This window comes from Ornithorhynchus anatinus, chromosome 7, assembly GCF_004115215.2.
Source record: "Ornithorhynchus anatinus isolate Pmale09 chromosome 7, mOrnAna1.pri.v4, whole genome shotgun sequence".
NCBI classification, from domain to species: domain Eukaryota; kingdom Metazoa; phylum Chordata; class Mammalia; order Monotremata; family Ornithorhynchidae; genus Ornithorhynchus; species Ornithorhynchus anatinus.
In genome coordinates, this window is record NC_041734.1 from 33,362,455 (window position 1) to 33,382,501 (window position 20,047).

The 20,047-nt window shown below is 42.7% G+C and overlaps 1 protein-coding gene across 13 annotated transcripts; it reads left to right on the top strand.

Moving 5' to 3' along the window:
- The first annotated feature begins 4,221 nt into the window (after nt 1–4,221).
- ACKR3 (atypical chemokine receptor 3) lies at nt 4,222–19,800 on the top strand. Of its 13 annotated transcripts, none has more exons than XM_029068678.2 (5): nt 4,222–4,487; nt 10,587–10,649; nt 14,100–14,160; nt 15,047–15,151; nt 17,959–19,800. In XM_029068678.2, exon 5 carries the CDS (start codon nt 17,986–17,988, stop codon nt 19,075–19,077), a length of 1,092 nt encoding a protein of 363 aa, XP_028924511.1. In that variant the 5' UTR covers nt 4,222–4,487; nt 10,587–10,649; nt 14,100–14,160; nt 15,047–15,151; nt 17,959–17,985; the 3' UTR covers nt 19,078–19,800. The 13 variants fall into 13 exon arrangements, with proteins under 13 accessions (XP_028924511.1, XP_028924512.1, XP_028924510.1 ...); XM_029068679.2 differs by lacking the exon at nt 10,587–10,649 and adding an exon at nt 10,706–10,787 and having other exon boundaries at nt 14,100–14,213; XM_029068677.2 differs by lacking the exon at nt 10,587–10,649 and adding an exon at nt 10,706–10,787.
- The last annotated feature ends 247 nt before the right edge of the window (nt 19,801–20,047 follow it).

A 20,047-nucleotide genomic window follows, 5' to 3' on the forward strand; every position in this document is an offset into this window, starting at 1 on the left:
TATGTGAAGAATACTCTACTAGTTGCTTAGTAATATCTATTAGAATTGAAAGTCATGGTCCCTGTCCATGAGATTGCCTGGCTATTAACAAAAAGTGTGCCAAATTTCTGTGCTCTCTAAGACAATGTATTTGATTCATGCTTTGTTCTTTCAGTCAAGCAACTCAGAGCGCCCCTCAGACCCTAACTCTCAAAATACCATGAGATCCAGAATGCTATTTTGCAGATGCTTCTTACCTTTACTGGTGAAGACTTACTTTCTCCTTGACAACTAGGAATAGGGAAGGAAAGATATGATCCAGCATGTCCCCAGGGAGCAAGAAATTTCATCCTTCCTTCTTTTTGCTTGGTCTCTGCCTCAGGGTCTTCTCCAGAGAAGGACCTCTCCCAACTCCCAAGGGCCCAGTGAAGGACTTCCCAGGAGGCAGAAAGCCTGGTTTGGGGCTAGGAACTATTAGTCCCTAGCCTAGCCCAAGTCTATGTTGGGGTAATTCATAAAAGAGGTGCTTGCCTCCTCCTTCCTGTCCTACCTTCTCCCTTGCCTTAGGAGCAGCACTGAGAAGGGGTAGAGGTGAGGGCAGTGGCTAGCAAGTCTGGTTCTCTTCCCTGCCCTTATTCATTCAATCATATTTATTGAGTGTTTAACTTTAGGCAGAGCACTGTACTAAGCACTTACCCTCTCCTCCATAAAAACCAAATGTGGGGTTCATCATGGGTAGGGAATGTGTCTACTGTTTCTGTTGTACTGTTATATTGTACTCTCCCAAGCACTTAGTACAGTGCTTTGCTCATAGCAAGCACTCAATAAATACAATTGAATGAATGAATGAATACTGACCACTCCCAAGTGCTTAGTACAGTGCTCTGTGCATAGTAAGTACTAAATGCATACTGATGATTGATTGGGCCCTGGACAGAACATAAGAGGAGATTGGGAAAAGTGGGAGGTGAATTGCAAAATTGTGACTACTGAAACTTAAAATTGGCCCCTTGTACCACAGCTATCCCATTTGAATTTCTCACGAGAGAGATGCCATTGGCTATTACTGGAAATGTCAGTGAAAGTTCCTGGCCAGTAGCAGAGGAAGAGCTCACAAAGAGAGAGAGAGAAAGAGAGAGAGAGAGTGTGTATGTGTGTGTGTGCAGGGATTCCACTGTCCACCTAGTTGACAGATTCCTCTTCCCTTCTGGGCAGGGAAGCCCTTTGGGCCCTTCATTTTCAATCTGAATCAACATTTTTGCAAGCTGCCCTGGGGCACTTTCAGGCTTACTTCCAGATCTCAAAGACCCACGATGACCCTTCAACTCCTACCTCCTCGCTGAGAACTCCTTGAGGTCACCCTAGCCTGGTGGGGGAGCATCAGGCACCTGCCAAAACTGCCACATGTTCTTAGCCAAGGTCCATTTCCCTATTAAAAGTGGATTTGGTCCTGTTCTCCTTTTGGAGGTAATTTCACCCTGGTAATGTCCCTTGCCAGCAGGAGCCCACAAAAAGTTTTCAAGATACACGACTCTCTTAGGAAATAAATTTTCCACTCAGAAAATGTGCCTGTTTAGACAGGTGCCCTCCCGAACTAGACAGTTTTCTCCTCTTACTGCAGAAACTGGAGAAAATGACCGTGCTAAATAGGCACCAGGAAATCCGACTGAGATTCTCAGGCTTGGTACAGGATTTAACGTTTTCCCCTTGACACAAGCACCTGCCTAAAAATAAAGCAACACTTTCAGGTTTCCCTCCTCAGTGAATGGTGACCGAAACAATGGAAAAGCCAATGCCAGAGAGATAGCTGAATGACAAACAAAAGAAGGGTCAGAGAGCCTCCAGATAAAGTGGTTTCAGCAGCAAGGCCAGAGTGGGATGGGGATTGGGTGGGATGGGGTGGGGGGGATGACACACATCCCAGAGGTTTTCCCTCTGCAAAACTGAGGAACTCCCAATCTCTTCTAAGGACTCAACCTTCTCAAGAAAGAGAGCATTTTCACTTAAACATATATCACCCCAAAACTTGTCCTTTGTAAAGCTTCTATTGGCAAGAGTCCTGCCAGTGCTAATGGATAATTTGTTTTTTTTTCACAAAGCGGTATGGAAAGCAGCATGGCCTAGTGGAAAAAGTACAGTCCTTGGAGTCTGAGGGCCTAGGTTCTAATCTCAGCTCTGCCACTTGCTTGTTGTATGACCTTGGGCAAGTCCCTTCTCTGGGTCTCAGTTTCCTCAACTGCATAATGGGAATTCAATACCTGTTCTTCTTCCTAACGAAACTGTGAGCCCCATTTGGGACAGGAACTATGTCCGGCCTAATTAGCTAGTATCTACCAATCAATCCTATTTATTGAGTGCTTATTACATGTAGAGCACTGTACTAAGCACTTGGGAGAGTACAATGCAACAGAATTAGCAGCCACATTCCCTTCCCATAATGAGCTTACAGTCTAGAAAGGGAGACAGATATGAATATGAATAAATAATTTATAATATATCATTTGAAGATATGTACATAAGTTTTAAAGGTGCATGTCTACTCCAGCACTTGGAACAGTGCTTGACACATAATAAGCACTTAATAAATACTGTTAAAAAAATCTTTCTTGTGTTTTTAGATATGGACAGACAAAACTTAAACCCATCTAAAATTGGACTATATGAGAATGTTTATTGGATATCTGTCATAGATGTTTCAGTTTCACCAAAATTTCTGGTGAGGTGTTATATAAGTTCCTGTTTTCCCCAAGTAAATTTCCACCTAAGCACAAAAAGAAAATATAAAAAAAATTCTGAAAGGAGTTTGATTTCTGGTTACTTTTCAATGGACAGTTGCAGCACTTGAATCCTTGTAAGCAGTGGGTTTTTAGCATAAATATTATTTGTTTGGGCAATATGAAATGTAGTTTCTGGTGTAATTAGGGCCTTTTAATAATATGGTCTCAGAAGAGAACTATAATAAGAGGGAGGGTAGACAAAACCGATAGTGCTAAATTGTATTATGCAGAATGTCAGTTCACTTTGGTGAATTCCTTTCTTTTGGTAGCTGCAGGAGAGCAGGTGCAAGTTTACTCCCTCCTATTATATATCTTTTCAGAATATTCTGGCGCCAGGAGATAAATTTTAAGCTTTCTTCTGATACGTAAAACATTTCTTTTGTTAAGGGCTTTGTTCAGGTTGAGGCTTTCTGACGACATATTAGCTTAATTTTACAGTACCCTAGCCAGACGCAATCCTATCTTTGTCTGCCACTGATTTTAATGAATGTATAAAATGATCCTTTTCTCTAAAATGTGCATTTTAGGTGCCAACATGGTTGTGAACTGCATACTGGTATACGTGCCCTTAAAGAAGTACTTCAGAAAGGGAAAGAATTAAAATTTAAAACTTCAAAAAACATGTAAGAAAGGTCCCTGTCTTTCTGTTACTTCTGTGTGTGTATGTGAGCATATGCACACACGATGTGACTCAAGACGTTTAACCATTTTTTTCTTTTGAAGGCTGATTGTGCAAGGACCTGATTTTTCTGAAACGATAAGATTCCCTGGAATTCAGCCCAAATCCTTTAACCATTGCTGTGCTCCAATTTTATACTGAGCATATTTTAGAGCTGCCATGGCTAAAGCAAAACTTTAACAATGCATTTCCTATACAGGAAAACACACATCTGACAAAAAATCAAAAAGTATTTGTCTTAGATAAATTGGGGGAAGGGCATTTCCATTTGGATTAGTTCTTTAGGGAATTTGAACTTCAAATTCTTGCAAGTGAACCGATTCCGCTATTCAGCATCACCAAGAGTGTCCCGTAAGTTCTAAAGAGTACTGAACAGTATTGGCATTCTGCAAATATGAAATGGTGACTACTTTCAAAGGAATCACATACTCTTTAATGAGAAAACAAAACTAGCACTTGATAGGTTTAAGGGCACACCTCGCTTTGGAGGATTCAAGGAAATTAGCCTGTGGACAAAGTCTTCCCTGAAGTTAAGAAAAAGGTACTTCTAGCAGGGAGCTGTGTTTGCTCGTGGGATTAAAGATATACCTGAGACAAGATAAATATTTGATAATTTAGTAAAGCAAGCTAATGCTTCGTGAGGGGATTCCCTTCCTACTGTTATTTGTCAGAGACAAGTTCTAGGTGGGAGGGACCTTGCGTTTTGCATTTCAGCTCTGGAAAGGGGGTAAGGCTCAGCTTCCAGGAACGCTGTGGTGCAGAAGTGTCCTGAAACGAGCTAGCGGTGTGGAGTGCGAGAGCGGTGCATGAACGCATGTGAGCTAGTGTGTGTTTGGAGACGTTGGTGTGTCTCTGAGTGTGTGTGCGCTCGTGTGTACGTGTGTCTGTGTGTGTGTTTGGCAGGACACGATTTACAAAGCTGCCATCTAGAGGAGCTTCTCCACAGTGTATATAAAGCAGCCGACCGGTCCTGGGAACAACCCTCAGTCTCTCGGAACTGCTCCGAAGAGGAGATCGCCAGCTCCGGGAGGAAGGAAAACTCAGAACCATAGGTAAGGAAACGGTCCCCCTTCACTTCTGTCCAGAAAGGAAGGGCAGCGTGGGAAAGAGCAGGCCCCACTCCCGGAGGGGGAAGGAAGCCCGTTGCTTATTCGGGAAGCCAAGTTTCTTTTTCTTTTTTTCATTTTTCCATCTTGAGAGATGGATGTTGGAAAGTATTTTTTATTTTTCCAGAAACCTCAGGACGCAGGGTATCCGCATGGGACGGTCTCGCCCAAGCGATCTGGGGCTTAGCCTCTCTGGAGACTAAGAAGAAAAAGTTGGCCCCGGTTTCTTTGTTTCAGTGGGAGGGGTGGGTGCAGACACACTTTATTTCTCAAGAGCCCCGGCTCGAATAGACCCACGCGTGTCTCTGGGCCGGGAGAAGTCAGGGAGCGTAACAGGATTGCAGAAGAAAAGTCCTACTGGTCTGCTGCAGTTTGGGGCGCAGCTCGAGATGTTGGGAAGCTGGTCCTGGACACATGTCAGTGCTTGGCAGGAGCTGTGACAGGACTGGCAATGGAGGAGCACATTAGCCTTAGAACCGCTTTATTTGCTAAAAAGGAGTTTCTGCAGATGTGGCATCTCCTAAGGATCTTTGGGGACCCGAGGTATATTTGAATTCAATGCTTTAGAGGGATTATCAGCCTTTTAGTTCAGGGAAGACAAAGCTGAATGTTAAATACAGTTGTCCTCTTCCTTGATTACATTGTTTAATCTAATTTGAGTTGATATTTCTTCAGTTTTCTTCTAAGGTGAGACGTTTTGATTTTCGCCAATTGTTTCTATGCCATTAGGTATAAGAAGCATGCATGGGAGGAAAGGAGTTTAAATGGAGGGTATGGAGGGTCAGTCAGGGATGGATAGGTAATAAAGACTTGGTTGTAACTTCCAGGGAGAATGAGTTGTAAAAGTGCCCCCCCCCCCCCCCCCCCCCCCCCCCCCCCCCCGGCCCATCTATTGCTCACAACAGGATAATTGGGGTTGAAAAAGAAGGGGCCTCCTTAAAAGGTTTATGGCCCTTTGAAGATATTTGGTCGCAAAACCTGAAACTTCATTCTGCAAAGTTTCAATGTGACCAATAGTAAGCCCCCCCCACCCCCCTTTTAAACACAGATGCTGCCTTTGTGTCCCTTTATTTACCCTATGAAAATGTGGAGGTCAAATAGACTTGCTTAAACGGGAAAGTAAAAACGGCTAGTTTCTATGTTCAACTTTCTATAGCATTAAATGGAAAAAGTTCATTCACCTTTTCCTTTAGAATGTGAACATTTCCAGAGTAAACTAAATGTCAGAGGTGCTGAAAGGCATAGCTGTGATTAGGAATTTCTCTCTTTGAAATGAGCAGTTTTTGTTTTTGTTTTTCTTTTTCTGTAAATATTTTGACTGCTTTCATTGGTCACTGATGCTCCAAATAGTAAGTAGAGAGACCAATAGTCAAAGGGGAAAGGCAAAGGGGAAACAAAAGAAAGTTGAGTAATAGGAAGCAAGATTTTGCTGCCAAAATGATTAAAAACAGAGATGCATTGCTATGTCAAGAGAAAACAAAGTGTCCTAGAAAATACATCAAATACAGTTGAGTATGTAGAGCACTCACCTTAGATGAGTGAGGAATGTTCAGCTCATCCTACCCTTGTAGTAACAGCAATCCTCAGAGAACTCAGGGGGTTTTATGCTTCTTTAATCAGACCCAATACAGGCAAAGCATCTGCTTTCTGGGTGCAGAATGCCCCAAATCAAGAACAGAAGCTTTTTGTCTGATGATTTTAGGTAGTGGTTCATGTGAGGAAGTTAGTTGAAGTTATACTGTGCTGAGGCTAACATGCCAAAGGACTTTTCTGGACCTTAAGAGAGCAAGCAGAGGAAGGCGTTCTAAAAATTTTCAGGAAATATATATATTTCTTAGAGATCATTTGGTTTAAGGGCATTTATGACTAGCAGGAAGGAATGAGACATTGAAACACCTATTACACCCTGGTCATCAAGGAGTTATTTTTAAGTTTTTTAAATAATGGAATTGCGTACATGTGGGTGCAGCAAGGAAAGATACAAGCTATTTTGTCAAAAATTATGAAGGCTAGAAACCGAAAGACTTTAACTGTAATGTAATGGGGAGGAGGTGACTAGAAAAAATGTACTTGGTTTTGAAAAGCTGTTTTCTATATTTAAGAGCTCAAAGTGTCAATTTCCACAACTAATATCTTGCAAAGTTTTGCCCTGTAAACTTTTTTCCATGTTAAGTGGAGCTTGTTTAGTCAAAGATAGGGAAAGAGGGAGAGAAAATGGAAAAAGCTTTTTATAAAAGCACTGTTCTTGCTAAGGGTGGGGTTGGAGTGAAGGGTGGACAGCTATCAGAAAGTGTCTGTAAACTGCTGTTGGGCAAGAAACTGATAAAGGAACTAGTTCAGAATTTACAAAAGAATTTTATTTTGAATCCTTTGAGTTTATCTTTCAGGTAACTGTTTCTTGTTTCCCCTTTTCCTGCTCTACCTCAGAGACACACGTAGCCAACCCTTTCACCTTTGTGGGGGTCTAAGACCGAGATTGCATTTCAAGGAAAACCCTGACATGAATTGTTAGGGTCCTTCCCTGAACTGCACTGAATCTAAAAAAATAGAGCTGAATAGTAAAATGCCTTTAGTTGGCCTGACTGCTCTAGTGAAATGCCTTTTCTCCAATACTAATCTGGGTGGGAATGTAGGCTCTCATTACCCAGCCAATCCAGACAGGCGGGCCTTTAATGCCGTAATCTCTGGATATAGCTGTCATGATCGTGATCTTCAATACCAGAGGCTCTTCCCTATTGGGGATTTGAGCACAATAGACCGTGTCAGATTTCTAGATGTGGATCTTATTTTATCCCTTGAATATTTTATGTGAGAATGTGTATTTAATGTGTTTATGGGCTAGATATATATCAGTTGGTTATGTATGTTTGTGGGTGGGGAGATGGAGGGGTGTTTGCGGCACACAAGCGTGGTGTGAGGGCAATATGTGACTAAGGCTCATAGTATTTTTTTCCTTCCCAGATATTTTAAGTCAATCCCTTATTTGCATGAAATAAGATCACCCAGGGTCACTATTGAATGTATAGTCAAGACTGCATTGTTTTCTGTTTGGCACTCCACAACAGACTTACTATTCTAGTATCAGCACTACCAGATGGCCATGAAGTTACTGCTCAAACTTTCTTGCTTTCTTGAGCTCCTGTCTCCTTCAGGTCTGTATGCATAGATTGAAAGCAGGATTTCTATTTAATTGGTTGATGACATATGATTGCATATATCAGGTTCTTTCAGTGCTTGTGTCCCAAGGTGAAATTGAAAGCCCCGTATCAAAATAGCACATATGATGGCTTAAGGTAGATCATTAAAATGGGATTAGTTGCTTTTGCAAATATAGGGTCATGTGCAATTGTGGTTTGTGCTCAGAAAGACAAAACAACCTACTGAAAAAGTGTAAAAGCCAAGATCTTTCACTTGGTGGGCTGCCAGAGCAATTGGACCCTTCTCCAAAGACTCATACTCAAAACCTGAGTCATTTCAAAAGGGGCGAGGTGTTGGGGGATGGAAGAGGTGTGCCTCTGTGTGTGTGTGTGTGTGTGTGTCTGTGAGCCTATGTGCTTGCTGGGAGAATAAGGGAGAATGGACTGGAAGAGAGGAAGGAAAGTATGGGAAAAGAAGTGGAGAGGCAAGAAAGGGAATCCAAACAGAGCCAAAATGGTCCCCATAGTATTACTGCCCTGGGCCAACAAGCATCAGTTACCACAAAAAGCTGATAAGAAGTTAATGCTGGTAAGAATAGCTTTTAACTCACTATTGGCAGCAGTCCATACTGTAGAGTGACAAAACATAAATGTTTCAGTGAATGTCTTAAGCAGAGGAGCCATCTGCTCTACTAAAGGAGGTTTGACTTGGCGAGGGAGGGCAAGTAGAGGTAACGTCTCAAACTTGCCAGATTCTCGGAAAAAGTCGCTTCACGTTTCCATGATCTCTTGTCCACAGCTATCAAAGCTGGTATTGGGGGCGCTGGCTGTCCAAGAGGCGCCTGGCAAGAAGTAAACACTTCAAGAAGCTGTGAGACAGGGGTTGTGGAAGGCAGCTTCTGTTGACAGGGTCTGGAATTCCCTCATAAAGTGCCTTTTTGATATTTTACCAAAAGTCACCTTTGTGAGGAGAAGGTTTCCTACAGGGCTAAGCAGCCTCCTAAAATGGGCTTGTGAGTTATAATTATGGCTAAGACATTCCATGCTGGCCAAGATCTTGGCCAAGATTTTTAAACTCAGGTAAATGTTCCTCATCTAACTGGTCAGTTCCAGGAGTTATTTGATTATTTACTAAAGTCTTTAGAAATGAGAGAGAGGTTAACCATCTGACCATGCATATAACCTACTAGGGCCACAATGGAATTGTCCTGCCATTTTGATAAGTGTGGGATAGACTGGTTTATCCCCAGAGTCTGTCTTCGACATCTGGGCAGGGTTCATGTCTACCAACTCTATTGTATTATGCTCTCCCAAGAGCTTAGTACAGTGCTCAGCACTCAGTAAGTGCTCAATAAATACCACTGATTGATTGATTGATACATCCAGGTTTGACCCAGAAAGACCTGGAACTTCCCCACTCCCCTTTTATGGAACCCACCTTATATGAAGGTATAAAGGAGATATTATTCTGTTGTTGTCCCCTCTCTCCCTCTCCCACCCGCCAGGTCAAGCTTTGTATGTTGTGCCTGTTGGATTTTTTTAGTGGCCTTGTTTTTGCAAACATTTCACTTTCTGTAGAAATTCCACAGCAGCAGCAACAGCAGCAGCAGCCTCTGGTATGATTTGTAAAAGAAACGCCCCAGCTGCCTTGGAGTTAGCAAAGCTTGGAATAAAGATGGAAGAGACCAATATTCTGATCTTTTTGTTTTGTGGCCCTTCCTCTCCTCCCCAATCTGTGCTCTTTGGAAGCAAAAGCCCTTGAAACCTGCAGTTTCTGAAATGAGTTTCTCCATTCCCCCCAGCCTTCAAGAGGCCAGTTAGCATATGAAGAGGCAGCATGCAGAAGGACCTGCTGACAGGTTTGGCTACAAAATCCCAGCAAAACATTGAAGGCAGCTGGGAACTGAATTACTGATTTATTCCAGCAGAGGGTGGTCTGACCTGAGGTCTAGACACTGAACGGGGAAGAGAAAGCTCATCTTGATCCCCACTCTGTGCCTGAAGGCAAAAGCGGGCTTCTCTCTGCTCCACTTTCTCTTGTAAATGCAACTTTAATTAAAAAGTAACGTATGTACACAAGAAATCCTAAGACTTCCCTGGTGGTCAATTAGGGTAGGTTGAATGCAGTTCTGTAAAGGGTTGAGGAAGGGATTTCCTCATTTTTTGCTTTTCAGATAGTGGGAGGTGGTTATAATTGCATAAGCACACCCATGGGAGTTGAGGAGGATGCAAGTGGCCACTTCAGTTTTTTTCCCCACCTTTTTGAGAGCTTGATGTCATTTTTCTGTAATGTGGTCCCAGGGGGCTGGGTGTTTCTTTTTAACTCCTTATGTGACAGTTATGGGAAAACAAGTGGCATTCACCTACTCCTCAAAGGTTCTGGGGCTGAGAACCACATGTTTGGTTTGCAAAATCTTCAGAGGTAAAGAGATTTTAAATTTCTATCTGCCTGTCTGTGTCCTTTGCCTCCTGATTCCTGTTTCTGCTTCTCCCCACCTCTCTCTTTTGCTAACTTGGTTAAAGTATTTCAGCTCGGGGCTTGCTTAAAACAAAAAGCGGTGCTGTGGTTTTTAAATGAAACCTTGCTCCCCCCCAGAAAAACTTCCTGTACAGACACTTTGGCTATTTAGGGCATATGTTTACATTCCCTGTTCAGTATTACATGGCACTTACCCCTATTTTGCAGGAGGAGGCTGCCCTTATTAAATCATTGTATTTATTTTTGTTGGGAATAACTCCCATTTGTTTCCAAAGTGCAGTGCATTAAAACTATCCAGGGGATAAAAGGCATGTGTTTGAATGGCATTCGTTTCAGCTACCAATTTAAATGCACCCAAGATCTGATTGCTGAACCATACTGTTTACTTAATATCTCTTTCTCCCTCCTTGCCTTCTCTTATATCCCCAGCACAGCCCACAGTGGAGCAGTGGAGCAGGAAGGCCCATTCAGATAGGAGTGACTGTTTATGTGGTAAGGGCATTCCCGCCCAATATCTGGTTACCATGTCCTCCCTTCTTGTGTTTCAGTTCATCTCTCTGGGGGCTCCCCAGCAGCAGGCCCAGTGTACCCCAACCCTTCACTGTACAAGGCAGCATAGCAAATGCAAGTGTGAGTGATCCACTTTCTTCTGGCTTTTCTACCTGGACCCTCCGTGTCTCTTGGCTGAATTCCCACCGTGCCAGCCATGAGAAGCTGGATGAGAGGGAGGAGGGCGGGAGGATTGTTGGGAGATATAAATTTTATAATGGGTATACATTTTCTATTTTTTAAATATTTTGTGTGGTGAGGGGAGTCTCACTTATAATGATTTCTAACTAAAATTTAGCATTGTCCAGCTGGAGGAGGCACTTAACAAAAGGTTACCTCCACCCCCCTTCTCCTCCATAGGTTGGGTTCTGTGAGTATGTCAAACCTGGCAGCAGCCCGAAAGGTATGAATATCACAGGCAGTCTGTAACAGGGGAAGACAGAGTAAATGCAGAATGAAGCCTTTAAATTATAACTCTCTAACAGGGTGGGGGCTGGGGAAGGAGGAGGCATGACTTTCCTAATTAACCCCTTGTGTACCACAGTGCCATGCCTGTGGTATCAAGGATGAATGCCTCAGGCTGGGCATTAGTAAATCAAGTATGAGGAAAGGATTGGCTGCACTTGACATTCTCAGGGCTTTAGCTGCCTATATGTTTGGCTTGTAAAGGACTGATTCCAGACTTAGACACTTGCCACTAGAGATTGAAATCAACAGAAAGAGGGTCATTACAGGCTAACATGGCTCAGTAATCAGGGCTCTTGAGGACAGTTTCTTTCCTCGAAGAACATTCTTGGAATGGCATGGGGTTTCAGGAAAAAAGATGGAATGGGAGCAGACTATCCAAACTCCTGTTCTGTATACGGGCTTATGAAAGTCCGTCTCTGCTCATCATTACCAAAGATTTGGCCAGAAACCAATTGGAGTTGACTGTTTTGAGGTGAGATACTTAGCCAGTGCAACAATAATTCTATTTTAATCAAGGGTGCAGGGAACAGCCCTTGGGAGGCAAAATGGAGAACGTTCAGGCTCCTAAAGTTAATAACATGATAATAACTGTGGTATTTGTTCAAATGCCTACTATGTGCCAAGCACTTTGATAAGCGCTGGAGTAGATACTATCAGATCAGAATCTCTCCCTGTTCCACATGGGGCTCATGGTTAAGGGAGGAGAACAGATATCAGTTGATCAATCAATCTTATTTGTTGAGTATTTACTGTGTGCAGAGCACTGTACAATATAACAATATAGCAGAGACACTCCTTGCCTACAGTGAGCTTACTATCTAGAGGGAGAGACAGACATTAATATAAATAAATTATAGATATGTATATAAGTGCTTTGCAGCTGTGGGATGGGGATGATTAAAGGGAGAAAATCAGGGTGATCCAGAAGGGAGTGGGAAAAGAGGAAATGAGGGCTTAGTCGGGGAGGGCCTCTTGGAGGAGATGTGCCTTCAGTAAGCCTTTGAAGGTGGGGAGAGTAATTGTCTATCAGATATGAAGAGGGAGGATGATCCAAGCCAGAGACAGCTTGTGGGTAAGAAGTCGGCCGCAAGATAGATGAGATCAAGGTATGGTGAGTAGGTTGACATTAGAGGAGAGAAGTGTGCAGGCTTGGTTGTAGTAGGAGAGTAGTGAGATGAGTTGGGAGGGGGAAAGGTGATTGAGTGCTTTAAAGCCAATGGTAAGGAGTTTCTGTTTGATGTGGAGTTTAGGCAACTACTGGAGGTTCTTGAGAAATGTGGAAAAATGAACTGAGATTTGTAGAAAAAAGAACTGGGCAACAGAGTGAATTATAGCCTGGAGTGGGGAGAGACAGGAGGTGGGGAGGTCAGCAAGGAGGCTGATATAGTAATCAAGGTGGGATAGAATAATTATTTGGGTTACCTTGTTAACAGTTTGGATGGAGACAAAAGGGCAGATTTTAGTGATGTTGTGAAGGCTGAACCAACAGGATTTAGTGATAGATTGAATATATGGGTTGAATGAGAGAGATGAGTCATAGATACGCCAAGATTACAGGCTTGCGAGACAGGAAGTATGGGGTGGTGCTGTCTACAGTAATGAGAAAGTCAGGGGTAGTTAATCCCCATTTTACAAATGAGGAAACTGAGGCACAAGGGAACTTACCCAAGGTCACACAGCAGGCAAAGGGCATACTGGGATCAGAACCTCCAAATCCTCTGACTGCTGGTCTTGTTCTCTTTCTACTTTGGCACAGCCTGTTGAACAAAGAAAATCCTGCATTGCAAAGAAGGATAAACACCTCACCAGTTTCCCTTTCTCTTGAGAAGCCCCATGTCCTAGTGAAAAGACCACAAGTCTGGGAGTCAGAAGACTGCCTTCTAATTCTGGCTCTGCCAGTTGCTTGCTATGTGACCCTGGACAAGTTACTTAACTTCTCTCTACCTCAGTTTCCTCAACTGTAAAATGGGGATTATATACCTGTTTTCCTTCTTACTTAGTCTGTGAGTCCCATGCGACTCAGGGATTGGTCCAACCTGATCAACTTGTATCTACCCCAGTGCTTAGAACAGTGCTTGACACATAATAAGTGTTCAACATATTCCATTAAAAAAGGTAGATAGTAAACCTCTGAAGTCTGCATTTTTGGCCCCCTACTTCACACTAGTCAGTAAAGCTCATTGACTTTAGGGTTGGTAAACTTCTAATTTATTAAAAATTGTAGTGACTAGAATGGCTTGCAGACTATGGGAATAGTACAGAGAATGAAACTTTGGCAAATTCACTCTTTGAAGAATGTTTCATTTCGATCAGAACAGAACATGCTGAGTAGCCTCGGGTGCCTCTTAGACATGCTACAGTTTCAGGGTCTGTGCCACTGTTAATCACTTTTATCTCACAACTTCCTCCCCCTACCACAAGGAGAGAGAGAGAGAGGCACAATAAAGATTGACAGACAAGAACAGGACCTTTCAATCATATCTCCGTTCAACCTTTATCTTTTCAGACTTGAAGTTTTGCAAAACCATGAAAGGACTGAAGGGAGCAAACACAGAATCTGTTGTTCACCAAATTCACAACACCAGGGTGAGGGGGTGCCCTCTGAGATCTCAGGGGATGGGGAGTAGACTCACCCAGCAGGATTAGTAAAACCCTGGACTGAATCGATGCTGGCCAAAATATAAGTAGGTTTAAGAGGAATTTGGATTTGAATAAGTTCATGGATGAGAAGTGTATAATGAGTCAATAGGGAAGAAGTTATGGAAATTGGATGGCCCATCCTCAGCCATTAGATTACATGATTCATCCAAGTGGTCGTTGCCACTGTCAGAACAGAATTTCCAGTCTAACCCAGTTGTGGTATTTCTTATTTTCTGGAAGAGTCCAGTTGATAATAAGTTTTCTTTTGCCATAATTTTTGTCTAGATGCTGTTATCACCATAAGAAATGGTCCCTTAAGTCTGGAGCGCGGAACCTGGGATAGTTGGTATGAAGGCTTTTTATGTCTTGAGAGTAGGTTCCATAAAACAGAATTGCAAGGTAGGGCTGAATGAAGCATGTCAATTCATTTTTTCTAATGCCGGTCTCCCTCACCAGATTGTAAAACCCTTGAGGGCAGGAGTCATGTCTACTTAGTCTATGGTGCAAGCGCTTCACTTGGTGCTTTGCAAAATGTAGGAGCTCAATGAATATCATTGACTGATTTACGTTGAGGGTAGGGATTTCTCTCTACTTTAATAAGTAAACTTGGGCTGTTATTGTTAATATGCACTGTCTTTGGATGTGCTCATGCCAACACTTTAACTTGGTCCAACAAGGTAACTCTGGCAAAAATCAGTTGACTTAACTATCTATGGTCTTACTGAGACATCTTAAGAATGAAACCTTTGGACCCTCCATCTTTAAAGTAGCTGTAGGAGTATTTCTTTAAACTCATGAACATTGTCACCAAGAGTTACTCACTGAATAGAGTAAGTATCAAATTTGCTGAGCAGAAAAACTTTGAGTCATTCCGAGCGTTTTCAACATTGTTAAAGTAACCCTTATAAATAGGATCAGAGTGGTGGCTGCAAGCCCAGTTTACATGTTAATTTGAAATGAAGGTGCCAAGCTCTTAGCTGGATGTTTTGCTCAATATATCTTTTGACTTGAACTTGATATAGTTTTATCAGGATCTCAGGACAAGAAATGTTGAATAGTACCGCGCATCAGACAGATAGATCAATTCCATCACCCTTCAGGGATTGGAGATAAAACGGCTTTAAAAAATCCCTTGCCGAAAGAGAAAGCATCATCATTTATGTTGCAGAAGGCAGATTCAATTGCCTGACATTTATTTGGCTGTGGTATCTTCTGTTGATTTCACACCCCAGGACTGGAGCCAAATTTGATGATGTCAGATGTATATGGTAATAAAGAACCACACAAAAAGCAAATGCTGTTTCTCTCTTTGAAGACCAGATGAATTTGGTTTTAGGGTGGGTTTGTTTCTGCGGTTTTAATTTGCTTGTTTGCTTTTTCTTTTAATTGCAAAGACACGACATAGCTGAAATAACACAGCTCATGTTCAAACAACCCATGGAGTAATGGCAAAACCTTCTGGCCACTGATTTTGAAGTTCTACAGCAGCTTGCTCAAAATCTAACTGACCACTTTGCCCATTACACTCATTGTAGGAGGGAATGTGTTTACTAACTCTGTTGTATTGTCTCTCCCAAGTGCCTAGTACAGTGCTCTGCACAGAGTAAGGGCTCAATAAATTTGACTGATTGATTACACCCAGGCTCATTCTCTTTGCTCCTCCCAAGGAAACCTCTGACTCTCTCTGGCTCTTGACTCTCTTGACTCCCACCCCTTGCTTACACCTTTCCCTCTTATCCAGAATGCCCTCCTTCCTCAGCTTTACTAAATCATTTCCCTCCTCACTTTCCAAGCTATCCTTAGAAGTCCCCTCTACCCAGTCAGGCTTGCTATCCATCCCAACAGCTACTTCTTTTTTTTCTAATGGTATTTTTTAAGTGCTAACTCTTCAACTCTCCCATCCTTCCCAGCAGTATCTCAAGAGGAGCACTCCTGCTTTGACTCAAAATCCACTCCTTCCACCTGCACATCTGATCCCATCCCTTCGCACCTTATCAAAACACCGGCCCCCTCCCTGTCTACCATCTTCAACTGTTAACTCTCCAATGGGTTCTTCCCCACTCCTTTCAAGCATGCCTATGTTTCCCCTATCCTCAAAATATGCTCCCTTCTTGACCCCATGACCCTGATGACCCTTGATCCCACAGCTCCCTCCAGTTATCACCCTATCTCTCTCCTAGCATTTCTCTCCAAACTCCTTTAGCTAGTTGTTTACACCCTCTGTCTTAAGTTCCTCTCCTCCAATTCTCTCCTTACCCCCTCCAATCTGGCTTCTGTCCCCTTTACTCCACAGAAACCACCCTCTCAGAGGTCACCAATGATCTTCTACTTGCCATATGCAAGGGCCTCAACTCTATCCTAATCCTCCTCGACCTCTCAGCTGCCTTTGACAGTATTGGCCAACCTTCCTCCTGGAAACAAATCCAAGCTTGGTTTCACTGACACTGTCCTCTCCTGGTTCTCTTACTATCTCTCTGGCCTCTTATTCTCAGTCGCAGCCTTCTCCTTTGTCTCCCACCCCCTAAATCTGGTTCAATTCTGGGTCCCCTTCTGTTCTCCATCTACACCCACTTCCTTGGAGAACTCATTCACTCCCATGGCTTCAGGTACTACCTTTATGTGGATAATTCCCAATTCTGCATCTCCAGCCCTGATTTATTTCCCTTTCTTCAGTCTCACATTTCCTTCTGCTTTGCCGACATCTCTACTTGGAGGCCTTCTATCACTTCAAATTTAACATATCCAAAACAGAACTCCTTATCTTCCCCTTCAAACCCTGTCCTTCCCCTGACTTTCCCATCACTGTAGATAGCACAAGTATCCTTTCTGTTTCACAAGCCCAAAAGCATGGTGTTATCCTTGACTCCGCAGTCTCATTCAACCCATATATACAATCTATTAGTAAATCCCATCAGTTTAACCCTCACATTGCTAAAATCTGTCCTTTCCTCCTTGTCCAAACTACCCCATTAATCCAAGCATTTATCCTAGCCCACCTTGATTACTTGTATCAGCCTCCTTGTTGACCTCCCAGCCTCCTGCCTCTCCCAACTTCAGTCCATACTTCACTTTGCTGCTCGGATCATTTTTCTAAAAAACATTCAGTCCATGTTTCCCCACTCCTCAAGAATCTGCAGTGATTGCCCATCCATCCCTGCATCAAACAGAAAGTCCTTACCATCAGCACTCAGTCATTTTGTGCCCTCCTAATTCACCTCTGTACTCTCCTACTACAATGCATCCCATGTACTTTGCCCCTCTAATGGCAACCTATTCATGTACCTCAGTTTCATATATCTCACTGCCGACCTCTCATCCACATAATAATAATAATTATAATGGTGGTATTTGTTTAGCGCTTACTATGTGCAAAGCACTGTTGTATGCGCTGGAGGGATACAGTGTGATCAGGTTGTCCCACATGGGGCTCACTGCTTTAATCCTCATTTTACAGATGAGGTAACTGAGGCACAGAGAAGTTAAGTGACTTGCCCAAAGTCACACAGCTGGCAAAGGAGCCGGCATCTGGCCTATAATGCCCTCCCACTTTAAATCTGAGAGCAATTACTCTCCCCACCTTCAAAGCCTATTGAAGACACATGTCCAAGAGACCTTCCCTGACTAAGCCCTCATTTCTTCTTTTCCCACTCACTTCTGCATTGCCCTTACTTTCTTTATTTACCAAACCACCCTTTCCAGCCTCACAGCACTTTTGTCCATATCTGCAATTTATTTATTTATATTAATGACTGTCTGCTCCTATAGACTATAAGGTCACTGTGGGCAGGGAATATGTCTATTAGATTTTCATGTTGTTCTTCTGACTGCCTGGCCAATGCCATATTCACTAGGCCACACTGTTTCTGCACCCATCTATTCACTTGTTTGTTTCTTCACATTTGTCCATGATCTGAATGAATTTTCTTGCTCCAAACTCTATCCACTGACTCACTTGTTAGGAAGTAGACTTCATGGGGGCAGGGACTATATTTTTCTTCGTTGGTATGTATTCCATGTGCCAAGAACAGTGCTCTGTGTGCAGTAGGCTCTTAAAAAATATGGTTGATGCCAAAGAGCAAGAACATTTTAATTGAATTTCTCCTAACCTAAATTGTTTCTTCCTTGTCTTTTTCTCTTCTCCTAGGTAGTTTGAACTGGACGTGAATGAACCATGGATTTTGCTTCCATCTTTGATTACCCAGAACCTGGGAACTTCAACGACACCAACTTCACATGTACCAGTGGAGACTGTATATTAGTGGACACCGTATTGTGCCCTAACACACTCAATAAAAGTGCTTTATTATACACCCTCTCCATTTTTTACATCTTCATCTTTGTGATAGGCTTGATAGCCAACTCAGTGGTAGTCTGGGTGAATCTTCAGGCAAAAACCACTGGTTATGAAACACACCGCTACATTTTGAATCTGGCAATCGCTGATCTGTGCGTGGTCATCACGCTTCCCATCTGGGTAGTGTCCCTCATTCAGCACAACCAGTGGCCTCTGGGAGAGCTCACCTGCAAGATCACGCACCTCATCTTCTCCATCAACCTTTTTGGGAGCATTTTCTTCCTCACCTGCATGAGCGTGGACCGCTACCTCTCCATTACGTACTTCACCAATTCCAGCAGTCGCACGAAAAAGGTCACCAGGTGTGTTATCTGCACTTTTGTGTGGTTGCTGGCCATTTGTGTGTCTCTGCCAGATACCTACTACCTTAAGACGATCACTTCCGCCACGAGCAATGAGACGTACTGCAGGTCTTTCTACCCGGAAGACAGTGTCAAAGAATGGCTGATTGGCATGGAGTTGGTCTCGGTCATATTGGGTTTTGCCATCCCGTTTGCCGTCATTGCGGTCTTCTACTTCCTCCTGGCCAGGACCATCACGACCTCCAATGACCAGGAAAAGCATAGCAACCGAAAAATAATCTTCTCTTATGTGGTCGTCTTCCTCGTGTGCTGGCTTCCCTACCATGCTGTGGTGCTTCTTGACATCTTCTCCATCCTCCATTTCATTCCCTTCAGCTGTCAAATGGAAAATTTTCTGTATGCAGCCCTTCACGTCACTCAGTGTTTGTCTCTAGTCCACTGTTGTGTGAATCCTGTGCTCTACAGCTTTATCAACCGAAACTACAGATACGAGCTCATGAAAGCTTTCATCTTTAAGTACTCAGCTAAAACAGGCCTGACCAAGCTTATTGATGCCTCCAGAGTATCAGAAGCTGAATACTCTGCTCTAGAGCAAAATACCAAATGATCAGGCCTTCCCTCAAAAACTGTTTCTGGAACTTCTCCGCCTTTGGCTTTTACCAGGGAGTGAAGCAGTGTCTTAGAACGAGGAAATGTGGGACAAGTCAGAGACTAGCGCCCAATCAGTTGTCATTTGGTTTAATTCTCTGGGCCTACAGGGACACTCAAACTATGGAGTTGGGAAAAGCTGTGATAAAGAAAGCATTTGGTGTCACTGGTATTACTCATTGTATCTGGCTTCATTTCTTTTGTAAAACAGGACATCTTAAATTCATTGTATATTTTATATAGTGTATTTAAAACCTAAGACTTTATTTTCTGGCTATTGATGTATCGAATACATTGTATTTGAAAATTAAATATATTTTTATCTTGTATTGGAAGTATCATGCCTGATGTGTGTACCCAGAGTGCTATAGTTTAAATGTTAGATTTACTTCATTTTTGACTCTTATGATGTCTAATGACAACATTAATAACAATTATTAGCTATATTGAAATTACATCAGTCTTGGCTGAGATGTTTTATTTTCAATAGCTTTTATACCTTTATTGTGGTTTATACCAGTATGATGGTGTGTAAGCTTTTTCTTCTGTAAAATAGTCTGTGACATTACTGAAAGATTAACAGTATGATCAAGTCTGCCCAACTTTGCAGCATTGTGCACACATTTCACAGAATTCTCGCTATCTGTAAGTTATTTTTGTAAATAAAATCCTTGAAAAATAAGTATGTGGCTCAAGTGCTGTATCTTTAGCCTTTGTCAAACCTTAAGTGCTCCAGAACTGGACTGAATTTTTAATACTGTGACCTTTGACTTGGATGAGATGCCCTAAGAAAGATGTGGATAAGCTTTTGTAACTCTTTACCAACACCCTGTTACAGGGAACCTTTAACTGCTGGTACTGGGCTCTTGGGTGTTGAACCACTATTTTAATGTGGGACAGACTTCTTGGCTGGATTCTAGAGCAGATTT